At 41.2% G+C, this 15103-nt stretch overlaps 1 protein-coding gene across 10 annotated transcripts in view; it reads right to left on the reverse strand.

The window, feature by feature from the left end:
* The window catches only part of camk2d2 (calcium/calmodulin-dependent protein kinase (CaM kinase) II delta 2), a 43628-nt gene that overhangs the window by 10044 nt on the left and 18481 nt on the right, over positions 1–15103 (reverse strand). For 4 of the 10 annotated variants that reach the window (XM_079337871.1, XM_079337874.1, XM_079337872.1 and 1 more), the window contains exons 3-14: positions 12643–12702; positions 11041–11095; positions 9325–9390; positions 8628–8700; positions 6474–6576; positions 6254–6337; positions 5124–5218; positions 3843–3965; positions 3255–3338; positions 2960–3002; positions 1691–1731; positions 481–540 (exon numbers count right to left, since the gene is read on the reverse strand). In XM_079337871.1, coding sequence (XP_079193997.1) covers positions 481–540; positions 1691–1731; positions 2960–3002; positions 3255–3338; positions 3843–3965; positions 5124–5218; positions 6254–6337; positions 6474–6576; positions 8628–8700; positions 9325–9390; positions 11041–11095; positions 12643–12702 — 887 coding nt within the window. The remainder of the gene's footprint in view (positions 1–480; positions 541–1690; positions 1732–2959; positions 3003–3254; positions 3339–3842; positions 3966–5123; positions 5219–6253; positions 6338–6473; positions 6577–8627; positions 8701–9324; positions 9391–11040; positions 11096–12642; positions 12703–15103) is intronic. The other 6 variants (XM_079337875.1, XM_079337873.1, XM_079337878.1 and 3 more) reach the window with 3 other exon arrangements.

Below are 15103 nucleotides of genomic sequence, written 5' to 3' on the forward strand. Positions count from 1 at the left end.
TCAAAAACTAACCTTGTAATAAAAAAAAATCCCATTACAGACATGTGTAAAGGCTTATAGTTCAGTTCATTAACAAGCAAATTCAAAACTGGCCACGCTTTGAATACCCCCGTGCACGCTCTGCTAATTCAGATGAATGAACGGACACATCTGCTTGCATTAAGAATAGCTTGTTTTTCATGGTGAGCTCCCTCCTAAATATGCTCGAGCTGCTGCATTACGTGCAGTCGAAAAAAAGCTTTTACAAACTGTTTCATTCAGGGAGAGCCTTAAAAATGAGGTAGGTACACCATGTTTGATTTATGTTGTTTGTTAAACCTCTGTAACTAATGTCCACGTTAAGAAGCCAGGCCGAGGCACAAACAGGACATGATCTGGCTCTGTGAGAAAGGGAGAACCTGTACCTCTTCCACAGTGAGGCAGAGGTGTGGAGGTTTGGTGGATGGAGGTGCAGCTGTTGGTGAGGGTGTGTAAGTATACCAGTGCAGGGGCAGGGCCAGTATCTTTAGGACTGGTCACTGTGTTGGCTTTGTTGTTGACCTGCAGGGGGCAGTGTAGAGGGGACATGATAGACACACACACTTCTTCTTCTCAGACTCACAATCACACAAACCCTGACTACAGACCATTCCAGAGAGACTGTTCCAACTCGTGTTTCCCATGATCGTATATTTTTGGAGTTGATAGAAGACCTTTTATTACATTTTGTTTGAGCGAACAGATTCTTGTTTGAAGGTGTATCAAAAAACAAACACTTCTCATAATCCGAGCTCATCACATACGGCGGTTTATAATCTCTGTGTCCTTTTCGTTTCAGATTTGAGGTCCTTCTTTTCGAAAGCCTGCTAATGTTGAGACATTTTCTTGAAGGCAGATCTTCTGCATATTGAATAAAAGGGGCGTGTCTATCAGTAATGAGATTCTTTTCCATTCATCAACTTTAAGCGAGGATCTCCCTGGAATGGATCTCTTAGTGTGACATACTGTCAGCCTGAGTCTGACCCAAACACAGTGACGCCGATTCAAACTATTTATGTGTGGATCCAGTCTCAAATCAACACTCACTTAAATACAAACAGGCCCACGGACTTACAAACACAAACAGCCGCACAAACCTCCCAACACAAACAGCCGCACAAACCTCCCAACACACACACACACACACACACACACACACACACACACACACACACACACACACACACACACACACACACACACACACACACACACACACACACACACACACACACACACACACACACACACACACACACACACACACACACACACACACACACACACACACACACACACACACACACACACACACACACACACACACCAAGTGTTGATTTCAGATTGAACTCCTCCAAAAACACAAGGAAACAAGGAAAGAGCACAGAGGCGGCTCTGTGGTTAATGTTAGGTGACTATAGAGGATTATTACATCAACTGCAACAGGGTGATAAAATGAAACCTAGATACAGCCGATTCGCACAACCTGTGAGGGTCAGCTAAGAAAACAACAACCATTACCGATCGCTTCGAGTGGCTGTCCCTGAATGATGATGTCACTAAGTGCACAATGCATTATGACTATTCAAAAGGCTCGTCAGACACTTAACGTTCCAACAGACAAAATGCAAGTAATAAAGTCACTATCATACTATGGCTACAAGTAACTCACCTTCACGCCATCTTTGTTCTTGTTGAGCAGACTTTTGGCTGCTGCAGAAGAAAAAAGAAAAAGAAAAGGGAAAACACTTCAGCATGAGAGTTCAATAGCAGAGTCGTGAGCCTGAGGCTAAGCTAACATGCAGCAAGCAAATCAGTCAACTGTGCTTATCTGCAAACTCCAGGTGCAAAATCCAACTGCAAAACCCATAATGCAATGCAACACATTCTTTAGAAGAAATATCCTAATTTATGCGAGGTTGTTTTTCCAACTACATAATACTTCACCTGTGAGGGGGCTGAAGGGGTGGGGGGGTGGGGGATGGGGGGGTGGGGTTGTATTTAGCAAGTAAAGAGAGACTTAATCTACATAACCTCACGCAGCATTCTCAAACTGTAATTTGCACACATACTCATGCACTTAACCCCGAGCACCCTCATATACACTTCCACCAACATTCTCTTTGTATTTCTCATGGCATAAAAGGAATCCAAAAAAATACATTGCATTTTCAAATTCATGCTGTGTCATTGCCAGAGATTAATTCTGATCTCAAAGTGGCACTTTTGGAAGCGTGAGATTCAATAGAGTTCCCATGAATACCAAACACCTCGTCTTCATGCACATAGTATGTGATCAACTATTAAACAAGAAGGTAAAATCTAAACATCTCCACTTTATAGTTGTGCCCAAACCCCGCATATTTCTCTCGTCATTCCAGATATCTTACCTCCAACGGAAACCACAATCCAAACAAAAGAAGGAAAGAAAAGTAAAAAAAAAAAAAAAAAAAAAAAAAGGAAGAAAATGATGAATAAAAAGAGACACAAGTGCACTAATGTCTTTTACTGTAGAATGAGGAACAATAGCAGGCTGGAAGAAGTCAGAGAAAGTAGAGATAGGTCAAAGTAAAATGCATGCAAAAAGGTATGATAGAGCACAAACTATAGAAAGAGTAAAGGAGTAACAGGTAGAGAGATACAGGTGATGACTGTGTGGGGACGTCTTCTTAGCAAATAGCAGCAGAACAAAGGTATTCAAAAACAGGTCAAAGGCCTTCATTTGAAGTTCAAATAGCAAAATATGACTCATTTTGCAGTACTTCTAAGCTACTCCTAACTGCAAAATGCATTTCTCACAAAGCCACTGATCAAATTATCTGTTAAATAATCCCAGCTTGTGAGCATTTTAAGCTTCTTGACTTTAAAGAGTTTCGTTTTTAGTTTGTTAAATTCGGTTTGGGGAAACCAGATCTTGAACACCAGGCTGAGAGAGACATACCTGAGAAGTTTCTTGTGACCAGCAGAGTGGTCAATATGGCTCCCTGCAGCAATAGAAAAGAGGGAAAGAAGGAGGTAATGATGATGAAAGGGAGGAAGAGACAGAAATAGGAAGATTGATTAAACGGTAAAGCAAGAAGGAAGAGCACAGCAAAAGGGCAACTTGAAGGTTTTAGACAACAGGTCATCATTTCTAAGTTACCCTGCAAAGCGTTGAGTGAGGGAGACAGAGAGAGAGACGGCTGGATGGATTGTCCGACATAAATAGAACCATGATGGATTGCCAGATGCCTCACCTTGAGTTTCCTCCTGGCGTTGAATTTCTTCAGGCACTCCACAGTCTCCTGCCTGTGCATCATGGAAGCTACAGTGGACCGTTGCTGCAGGAGGAAGATGAGATTTGAGGATTAGTGGAGGATGGAAAAAAAGTTGCGGAGAAGAATGTACGGATCAATCTGTGGAGAGACATCTTTACTGTGCAAGTTGGATCTGGTTACAAAACTGAAAGTAGCGTGGCACAGTGGTACCAAGCGTCATCCTCCAGTGTTGAAAGATGAAGCCGATGCAGCTTGAGGCTGGCTGCACAAGCGCCAAGAAGTCCCTTAAACGCCTGTGTTAAAATGTCTCTTTTTACAGCAAGAAGTAGCTGTTAGTTGTAGCTGTTTGCTAGGAGGCTAAAGGTCCAAATCCACCCCAAATCTTCCTGTAATTTTCAATACGGTGACTGGCAGCATTTGCTTTAACAGTGCGCGTCAGAAACCAATAGATGACATAACTAAACTTTATACAGTCAATGATTGTGTCCAAAGAAAGTTAAATCATCACAATGTGGGTTATTTATCTGTCTTCATCTAAATATCTCTTCATCTGTTTGTGCCACTTACGCAGATCCAAGGATGTTTAAGCGCCTCTGCGGCAGTGATGCGTTTACTGGGGTTGATGGTCAGCATCTTGTTGATCAGATCTTTGGCCTCAGGAGTAACAGTGTCCCACTCTGGGGATGGGAACTGTCAAGACGCAAAGCAGTGCCCCGATTATTACACAGACAAATCTAAAAGGGTCAATAAACATCACACTACTGGATCCTCAGAGGAGGAGAGAGAACCACAACCCTGAAAAACACAGTGTGTCCTCAAATTACATACATGTGAATTATGGATGATGCTTTCTAGCTAACTGTCAGACGTGATGCGTCCAGTTTAAAAAAAATCTGCGAAGCTATGATTTACTGAATTTGGTTCCTTGAAATAGTGTTGTTGTCAAGACCACACGAAGCGAGACCAGAGAAAAACTCGAGACCGAGACAAACCAAGACCATTACTATCCCTAAATCAGTCTCTTGTGACCGTGGGCATCGTGGGGATCTAACTACAAATGATATGAAGTTATTTATTATTTTAAATTATTATTGTTATTATTAGTATTTAGGGGTGTTTTACTTAATCCAAAGTCAAGTACTGACTTTATATTTATATAGCCTTTCAGTGGCGGTCTTGACCGGTCTGAATTTAAAATCCAGAGTTCTACAAACAGGTAAAATTGCTCCAGCAACACTTGTATTAAGTGGATCAACTTTAATAACAAATTAAACACTGATGTGCTTCGTCTTGTGTCCTGCATCAGGGTCATTAAGTAACAGATTACAAACATCATTTAAAAAGGGTAGGTGCCAGAAAAGCCTCTACAAATCCAGAGTCCGTCCAGTCTGATACCCAGACAAGACCGAGTAAAAATGCTTTTGATTCCAAGAGGAGACTAAAAACTAAAAGACCTGCTAAAACGATTTTGATTACAACAACACTACCTTCAAAGCTAAAATTAACATTTAGTTCCTTTAACAATTGAATGACTTTTATTAATTTTATAGAGATTCAGATGATACAGTATATTAGTTGATTTAGTCTTCATGTGATGTGATTCGGTAAATGTATGCATCCCATTTTAACTCTACCAGAAAAATGTATATTTAATCTGATATAACGTCAAATCTTTGAATATTAAGCAAAGTCATGACACTGAATTATCTAACAAGGGAAGTGCAGAAACCTTTTGTTTGAGGCAAAATTATGATGAGAGAATTAAATGTGAATTTTTTCCATTTTTTGAACCAACTTTCTTTTTTAAATTACGTCCTCTGTTTGCACACTATGAGTGTGAATCCTTACATCATAGGCCCCAGCCTTGATTTGTTGGTAAAGGCGGTGCTGGTCCTCATCCCAGAATGGAGGGTAGCCCACCAGCAGGATGTATAAAATCACACCTAGATGGATGTAACATAGTATATAGAATGGAGTTAGCAACACAGCATGGTAACAGACAAGATCAATATAACAGTCAATACTCTTCCCCTGCACATATAAATACATTCATTTAAACATCAAACACGTGAACTTGTGTCGGTGCAGCACACTCTGCTTCATACAGGTTCTGGAGACAATAGTTTTGTCCTTTAAATTGAATGTGTACTTTAATGTCTCTTTCTCCCTCGTCATGGTGACGTGCGAGTTTCTTCTTCTTCTGGACTACGGCTTTATTGCTCCAAACAGCTTCGTCCCAGCAGACATTATTGAGCAGAACGAGTCGTAAGATATGTTTCGTTTCCTTTTCTCTCTGCTGTTTGACGTTGTTGTGGGTAATTTCATGAAGATCTTGTATGGAAGGACAGAGATTGCCACGCTTCTGAATGGTTTATTTATTGATCTATATTTGCACTTTGTGTGTTTTATTAAGTATATGTGACTCTCCGTGCAACCACATTTACTTACAGGTACAAATAAAGTAAGCTGAAAAACTTTGAATTGCCTTGTTGCCGAAATGTGTTGCATAAATAAACTTGCCTTGCCTTTTCCTGAGCACAGTCAAATTCATATTCTCTTTAGTTTTTCATCATGTTCGGCTGGTTCACACTGTAAACGTGACTAAAACAGAGTTAACTTGTAACAGATTCAACACCCCCAGTGTTAGTATGGATCTTTGTGATATGAAGTCCAGGGGTTGTTTTCTGATACTTCTATATTTGCACATTTTATATCTCTGTAGTTTTCAGCTGCTTTCTTTTTTGTTTTTTTAATTCATGTAGATCAGGGGAGTTGTCGTCTTCTTCAACTAGTGTTTACTTGCAGTTAACAGAAACATCAGAAGCACAGTTCTTCCACCAAATTGAAGGAAGTGGAATTATTTAAAGGTATAGAAATAATAAAAATAATATAATAAAAAAAAAAAAAAAAAATTGGACTCCAACAAGGTTTAAAGACAGAACATCGAGTTGCATTGACAGAATCAGAATGTTATTTACCACAAGCCCACATGTCCACTGGTTTCCCATATGGGTCTTTCCTCAAAACTTCTGGGGACAAGTAACCCGGAGTGCCAGCAAAACCTAAATGGTAGGCAGGAGTGGGCAGTTCAATGAGTAGTCTTCTCGTCAACTAACTCAAATTGATTGATCAACTTATTGGTTGGTTGGTTGATTCACCAACTGATTGAGGGTGAAAACTGGATGGATGAATACTCACCAAACCATGCCTGCTGGTCCCCCTGCACCTCGATAGCAAGCCCAAAGTCAGCCAACTTGACAGCCGCCCCCTTCAGCTTACTGGCCAATAGAAGGTTCTCAGGCTGGGGGGGGCGGAGTCAAACAGGTTAGAGGTGAGCAGTCACACGCTCTGGGAACAGGCCTCCCACAGACACAGATCTGAGATCAGATTAGCCAAACCAAATCCTAATATGAACTATTAGTGGTCACGATGCTAAACTGATCTCAAATCCGTGTCAGAGGCGACACCCTTCTGCCATAAAAAAATGACAGAGACAACATAAATGTGGACGAAACCTCTGAGAGGCAACGGACATTGCCCACACTGGAGCTGAGGACCTGCTCCCGCAATCTCATGGATTCTGAAAGCGGGAATTGGTAGCAGAAAATGCTTAATCCACTTTTAAAATCCATGAGTGGGAACAAAGTCCACACAGCGGGGGACAAGGATACAGGAGGGAGTGGTGGTGTTACGGGAGACGTGGGTGTAAAAACAAGTGACTCAGCCACATATGGGTAAAACACACGCACACACACACACACACACACACACACTATCACAGTTTAGCACAATCGTCAATATATGCAAGCCCCAAGCAAGCACTTGGGCGCGCACACACACACACACACACACGCACGCACAATGGGCACAGGTGCAGAAAGGTCTTGGCTAACCTAAGGCCAGTTACTGTAGACAGTGTGCTCTCATGAATAATACATATCCTAACATTTAGAAACACAGAAAGCCTTTGAGCAGCCTGTGTATGGCAGACATACGACTCAACAGGACGCTAAATGACAACTGGACACATCTACATCCTTGCTTATATAATTATGCATAAATTCTTCTGGTTGTCATGTTTGTGGAGATGTTGTCTGAAAAGGTTAACAGATCTCTAAAAACATCAAAATGTGTCTTTTTTTCCCTCGTTCTTACAGGAGTTCCCAATCTTACACATTAAGACCACTTTCTTGCATTTTCTCTCTCTTTTCTGCACTCAGAAAGTTCTTCAGAGGTTATGAGAAGGATGACTATTAGACTCTGAAAATCTCAACATAATGTTGACATGCTAATGGTGATCTTTCCTGAGGTTCTTGCTTATGGTTGCTACAGTCAGATTATCACACATACATTAAAGATCCCATTTTCACCTTTTATGCTGTCAGTCTGTGAAACCTAAGGGATGGTTTTGCATGATTTTCAGATCAAAAAATGTCTTTATTTCTGTATTATATATATTAACTGCTTCTAATGGAATCAGTAAAAAACATGATTTCAACCTCTGCCTGAAACGGATTGTTTTTGCTGCTGTCTCTTTAAGGCCCCCCTCCCTACGTGCCCACTTTCTTCTGGTTGGACAGCTCTCTGGAGGCCTTACAGCGGGGCATAAAACTGCAGGGCTGCAATGACTCCAGTGTTGGGAGGAGAGTCTATATAAAGAGGCTTTAAAAGCTTATTGTGGGTAGAGGCTCGAAGTTCTTGTGAAATTCTGTCAGGGGACTACATCTGCAGAAGAACTCGTTTAATGCACTCTGCAGACTCATCCTGAGATAACTTTAACATAAATTTACCATCATGATCGCAAACTTTGCCTACGTTTAATTTGGGCATCCAACATTACAACGCTAAATCAGTTTTAAAATGGGGATATGCATAATACAAGATGCAAGATTAAGATGCAAGCATTCCCTCTGCAACATTGTTACAGAAGGATTCTTATTCTTGATATTGACAGCACTGATATGAAGATTCAACAAGTTTTAATGCAAGGCGGATTGTAGAGAAAGGCCTAATGTCTCCGCAGTTGAATGTTTGAAGCTTGTTCCACACCAAAACTGCGGCCGACTTCAAAGTCAACTCTACTAATTAAGTGGCCAAAGCCCTAAGACCATCTTCAAGTGAGAATGATATCATATGACAAATATAAAATGTGAATCATTTTGAAGTTTTATCTCATACTGTGTGTGAAAGCAAATCATTTCAGCTGTGTTTCATCAAACAGGTTGTATAAAAAACAACAACTAAAGAGTAAGGATGCAGAGGGAGGGGGGTGGGGACTCAGGGGTTTTTCTGAAATGTTTTCATCCGTTGTACAGAGTCAGGGCTGAGCATGGCTGCAGCAGTCCTACAAACCTTTAGATCCCTGTGGACAATCCCGTTAACATGGCAGTGATGGACACTCTCGAGGATCTGCTGTATGCAGTGGCTGGGGGAAGGAGAGTCGTGATTGTGATTGCACAAATGGAAGAAAAGACAGAAAAGCAAGAACAAAAAAGAAAATGAAGAACAAAAAGAAAATGAAGAAAAGCAGAGAAGAAGAAACGGGGGTAATTAATTGAGGGGAAGGGAAGAGGAAGCATCCTCATAACAAGTATCATGTGCCACTGTCGTTAGATGTCCTATATGCGATGAGGTTTTTCCTGACGGATGATATTAAGCCACATGAAGGTATGTCATTCGTCACAAGATTTATTGTATTGCGCTGTATAGATACACTGTAGCTATAGAGTGTGTGTATGACATAAAAAGCAAAAAGCTCTCTCTCTCTCTCTCCCCTCTCTCTCTCTCTCTCTCTCCCCTCTCTCTCTCTCTCTCTCTCTCTCTCTGGGGAGGCAGTGTTCCAACATAAACTGGCAGCGAAAGGTAGGCTGTGTATGATTAATACTGCAGGCTATATGTCGTTAATCACCTTTATAAATAACTCCTGAAATGCCTCAGAGACAAGGCAGCTGGATCGCACCTTCTGAGGCCACCATATGTGGAAGGCTATATAATGGCTAGCGAGCTCAGCATTAGTGTTTGTGTGATTGTGTTTGTAGGCGTGTGTTACCTGGCATCAGCCTCACTGTAGTACTCCCTGGCTACGATGTCCTCAAACAGCTCCCCTCCTGTCACCCTACAGAGGGACACAGAAAACGCTGTAGTGGACATGTTTTCGTTTCTTTGTCTTGGTGAGTGGAGAAGTGATTTATTTGTTTTTGTAACTTTACGCTATCATTCACATAGACCTCATCTATTAAGATTTCCCCCACTGTATTGGTTGTATTAGAAAATTGCTAACAGGATATAGAACAGGGTTGTCACGATACAAGTAAAATTCAACGATATTGATACCTTTTTTTAATACCACAGCAACAAAAAATATAATCCTAGGCATCCAAGACTCTGTTATTTCTTCTTTTTAAGTCTAAATTCCAAGAATGTCTTGTGTTGATAATGTTTATTTTTTATTTTAAATAGATGGTGCTCGCTCTCTTTCACTTAAAGCAGCTTTTTACAGATGCTGTGGATCATTAAAGTGATCAGAAAGTAAAGGAAGTTATCAATAGAGTTTATCTTTAACCCTAACAATCCAGACTGTGTTGATATTTTAGTTTTAGGTCTGAAACATTTTGTTAAAATTCTTACTAATGTTATCTAATTAAGGTTACAAGTTTTACAAAATGAGGGGTTGGACCGCTCTAAGTATAAAGATTAGCGCCGCTAGCTGTCTGCTCGGTGTCAAAAACTTATTCAGCTTCTGAACTCAAACTATTTTCAGTTTATGCTGTTATGGCTATATTTCACAGTAACAATATTTCGGCTGTCGAAGAAGTCTGATTTTTTGATTAATGAAGTTCTCATTATATATTTTTTTAAATGTTAGTTAGCTTGTCAGCTAACCTACCTGTTGTTGATTTTTTAGCTTGTTCTGTATCTTACATTGATTTGAGTGTATCAGCCAGTGCATAGAGCAGAAGTTTCTTCTGTTTAGAAGACCAACGCTCGCTCACTGCAGTAACTGGTTGTGTTGTTCATCTGCAGCTATTGTCCCACTTGTGTTTTGTTTTGTGAAAGTAACCGCAAGCCCATATAGCTACTTAGCTCGGATAAATAAACAACTTTGATCAGCTCCAGAGCGAGTTTGCCATGTTCGTAAGCCCTTTTAACAGCTTAGGTTGGTTAATTAACAACTTGGCTTAGCTACTTCAACGAATAGAATCTATTTCCATGGCTAACATGTTGGTTTACTAGCTTGTTAGCAAGCTTACAGATTAGCCACAGTCAAAAGATGTTTTAGAAATGATGATGGCCGCAAAACCTCTTTATTTTCAAATACAAGTTAGTCTGTGAATGTCAGATAGATCTTTGCTTTCCACTGAACAAGCCCCTCTAGAAAGCCTTGACTGGCTCTATGCACTGTTATTTACGGTGAGAAGGCAGACTCAGAGGGCAGAACAGACATCTGGAGCTCATTTTCTGAAAAGTGGAACAGGCAAAACACGGAGAGGATGGACTTTTGTCATACCTGGGGGGTTTGTAGACAGACTAGGGACACATAATGTTAGAAAAACAACATGTATTTTGCATAGTTGTTTAACTTTAATGAGGGACATCTACATGACAACTAACTTATGAATTTATGAAGAGCAAACCAAACCAAGCCTGCTTACATCTATCAACAATATTTCCATGGACGGCGTTCACTAATACAAATCCAGGAGTCAAAAAGTAAAACAGACACATATAAAGAGAAAGTGTGTATCTTTGACAGTGTGTTACTCACAGATCAAACACCAGATAGTGGAAACCCTCCTCTGATATGCTGTCATGGAGCCGTACTGTCGAGGAGATTTAACAAAAACACAAACAAAAACAGAGGACAGGAACGCCATATGAAACGGAGAGCAGTCAACACTTCAACACAAAGAATGACGAATCCTTGTTATTCGCTTTCTCTTTGGTGCTGCTGTGCATCAGAGATAAGTAATAAACTGTCAGGCAAGCCAGGAATAGGCCTACAGAAGTAATATAAAAAAGGAGCAGTGTGAATTACAACAGGGGAATAAAATAGAAACATTAGTTTGGAATTTATAATATATTTTTAAAATTTGTTGCAGCACAGTCACAGTCCTCACTCTCTCAGTGATTGGGGTCTTAAACTTTTATGAAAAACAGCGACTGAAAGGATTTATTCAAACTCCACTGTACATAAACACAAGAAAGCATAACTATCTGCTAGGAGGATCGGATAGTGTCTTTTCTAAGACAGAGCCGACATTGTTTCAAGCTGTCATCACTGAAGTGTGAGTTGTGGATCTATTTACAGATGCATGCTCTTGGGCGTTGAAACAACAAATTCCTCTTTTCCACAAGAGTCTTTAACTTTTATTAACGTTTATTTTGTACAAGATCAGGATTGGGTAATGCACATAAATGTCTCATTATGTGCAATACAAAATAAAACAAACAGTTACATTAAAAGGATAGCAGGAAAGGAGCCGAGGGTCGGATTTGAAGCCAGCCCGTCTGCTTGCAGGACTAAAGCCTCCGTAGGCTATATGGGGCACACGACCTGACCCCCAATGTCCACATACTCCGTGCTCTCACACACTACGCCGTTGTTTGCTGCCCTCTAGTCAATCATTGTGTTTCCACGGCATGTGCTGCGGCCCGTCTCTGGAGCGTGCCACCAGTGCCACTACGTTTCAAAAACGCAGCGAGTCTATTTTCGGCGGAGTACACTGCAGACACGCGTCAAGCTGGACAGACTATGATACGGGGTAACCACTAGACTATCTGCATCCCCCAAATATTTATTTTTTAATATTTTGCAAATCATCAGAATTTCTGTTTGCATTTACATTTGTCAAAACGTCCCATCTTGGAAGACCTGAAGTTATTATTTTATTTTTTTCTGGGTGATAAAGCCCTGAGACTGAGTGTGTTCAGTCAAAGGTTGAAATAATCTTGAAAAGCTGACTGGATGTTCTGCTGTGATGATCGTGTTGAGGAAATCTGAAACAATGAAGGTGAATAAAGGACAGAGCAGCTGAGTGTGAACAGAACAGAAGAGGCTCTAATCAGTGTTATAATGAGGAGGAACGAGAGTAAAGGGTCAGTGGTTTAGAGAGAGGGTGCACAGCTTTTGTGTCTTTCTGATGACTCTGCTAGGAAGGTACGCAGATACATCATCATTAGATAGCTGTGAACACACGCGCGCACACACACACACCGTTCTCCTCCCTCCTTCCCCCACAACTGTGTCTTGAAGATAAATTGCCATAGCAGGATTCACCAGAGACCTGATCAAAATATGTGTGCTTCCTTTCTGTTCAGCATGTGTTCTCATATGCTTGTATTTTAGGAACGAGGACTGGTAGCTCACCGATGTTGGGGTGCTTCAGTAAACGACAAATCCTCGCCTCTCTCTCCAGCTTTTGATGATCTAAAAGAAAAAGAGGAGACACAAGAACAGAGAGAAACAGACAGGCCGGTTATTTTTAATCCTCTCCATTATTCCCCCACAATGATTGGCTTTTTATAAAATCGTCTAACATGAAGTTGGCTGAAAGTGAAGTTTGATTTGGTGGAGGACACTCTTTGTCGGAGCTTCTGTATTTGACATTCACACTTGTGCATGCGTGTGCAGCGAGTCTGCGAGTGTGTGTTTGCCTCGTGTCAACTGCGCTCTTTTCCTTATCACAACTGAAACGCTCGACAAAAATAATGTGACCTGATATGTGCTTTGTGACGTGCCACAAACAGACAGGCGACAGTGAACAACTAACAAAGAGGCAGCCACAGAGGATTCACATTTCTGGTGTCGGCCTAAATATGAGCTCCTGTAACATGCTGGCAGGTTCCTTATTCTGCCCTCAGGCAAAAATACACTTACAAGAACACAAATAACTTTTCATTCCTTTAATTTGGCTTCAATTTAATCTTCACAGGTCAAAGCCAGGTGGACATAAAATGGTCTTTTCTTTCTCTAAATGTTTCTATGTTAGCTTACAGCTTATTTTTTGATGCCACAAACCTATAAGAAGCAGAGAAAAAAACTCTTTGCACGGGTCTCAGGTCCATACCTGTAATTCTGTCATTCATAGTTCAACATTTGCACGCTTGCCAGAGAGGAAAATCCCCTAAACTCACAAGTCTACCACCACACTGTCCTTACATGGAGACAGTCAGGATACTGGTTGTTGTTGTACGCCATAAAAGTGACAGCGCTCACGGATAAACACATCTCTCCTCTTTCCCTCTGACTGATTTTTATCTAACTGTGTAACAGGAAGTGACTCTTAAACCTCCCTGCGAGAATGAGTCAAAGTCCAGGGACTCAGATGATTCAGTGTTATAGAGTCAGAAAGCAGCAGTCTTAGAAATGAGTGGTGTCAAGGCGACCCATTTCAGCTTTACCTCGAACCACAGAGCCCGAGAGCAAGTGACAGAGAGAAAGAGAGAGAGAGAGAGAGAGAGAGAGAGAGAGAGATGAGAGAGAGAGAGAGAGAGAGAGAGAGAGAGAGAGAGAGAGAGAGAGAGAGAGAGAGAGAGAGAGAGAGAGAGAGAGAGAGAGAGAGAGAGAGAGAGAGAGAGAGAGAGAGAGAGAGAGAGAGAGAGAGAGAGAGAGAGAGAGAGAGAGAGAGATGTCTTGGGTTTTTTTTCCCCAACATAAAATAGGACGCCTATTTTTCACTCTCATCCATGCCTCCCTCCTCTGCTCTTCTTGATGCTATGGAAACCTTGGACTCAGAGGCAAGAACACCAGGCAGGCAGCTTGTTCCCATTATAGGTACAGGCATCTGCTGGTGTGTGTCAGCGCAGTGCATCTATAGGAGGCCACGGCGCACACACAGACAAACTTCTTGTGGCTGTGTACTTTAGACAAAATGAAACTTGGTGTGATCTCAAATGCTGGGTAAAAAAATAAATAAAAAATGCCAGTACAGTATGTTCACTCAGTGTGACTGAAACAGTGTTCATCCACAGCAGAGGAGGGCGGAGTTTATCAGGCGCAGGGAAAGAGATGAAGCCAGGATAAAATCCCAACAGTGGCATGCAAAACAAATACAGCTACAAGCTGTGGCTGCAGAACAGTCAATGCTAAAAATACAAAGAGGAAGATGCAGATTTATTTAAGCCTGCCCTGGTTAGTATAACACACATACAAACACACACACACACACACACACAACAGGGCAGGAGAAGATTTCTTACTTGATCAAGCAACGTGAAGAGAGAAGGGACAAACCATTTGAAGATCTTCAAAAACAAGATGTATTTCATTCCCATTCGTTCTTTTTAGAATAAAATAAAATCCATCGAATTTTAAGAAAGCAGTAAGAGCCATATTATCATTATGTAACCAATATGTTCATTTCCTTACAAGTGCAGAATGTAGGTCATAAACTTTTTTATGTTATAATACTCCGGGCTCGTGCAGAAACAGCTGCAATTTACAGTCAACCATGTACTGACAGTGTTTTACATCATAAAACATTTACTTGAGTTGGAACTAAACAGGAAATGTGCACACCTAGGTTAAAGGCAGAGCTCGATGAATCACGTCGACGATGCAACAAACAGACCCCCAGTGCAGCTCTTCACTGTGGTAACAAGTCCGCCATATTGCCTGAGAGGTCTTGCCAATTTTGATTTAGTCTGAAGTCGACTGCCAGCTTAAGAGACGAGCAGAAAAGCAGAGAGGCATCCTGACAGGCAGAGCCAGAAACAAGGGCAACGCGGCCATTATTTCATGATTAGCAGAACCCTCTGAGCAAGGTCACTAATCTGTCCATCTCTGCCTTTGTCTGACCACGTTACTGAATGACATGTAATCTCACCGG

This window comes from Symphodus melops, assembly GCF_947650265.1.
Source record: "Symphodus melops genome assembly, chromosome: 2".
Lineage (NCBI taxonomy): Eukaryota > Metazoa > Chordata > Actinopteri > Labriformes > Labridae > Symphodus > Symphodus melops.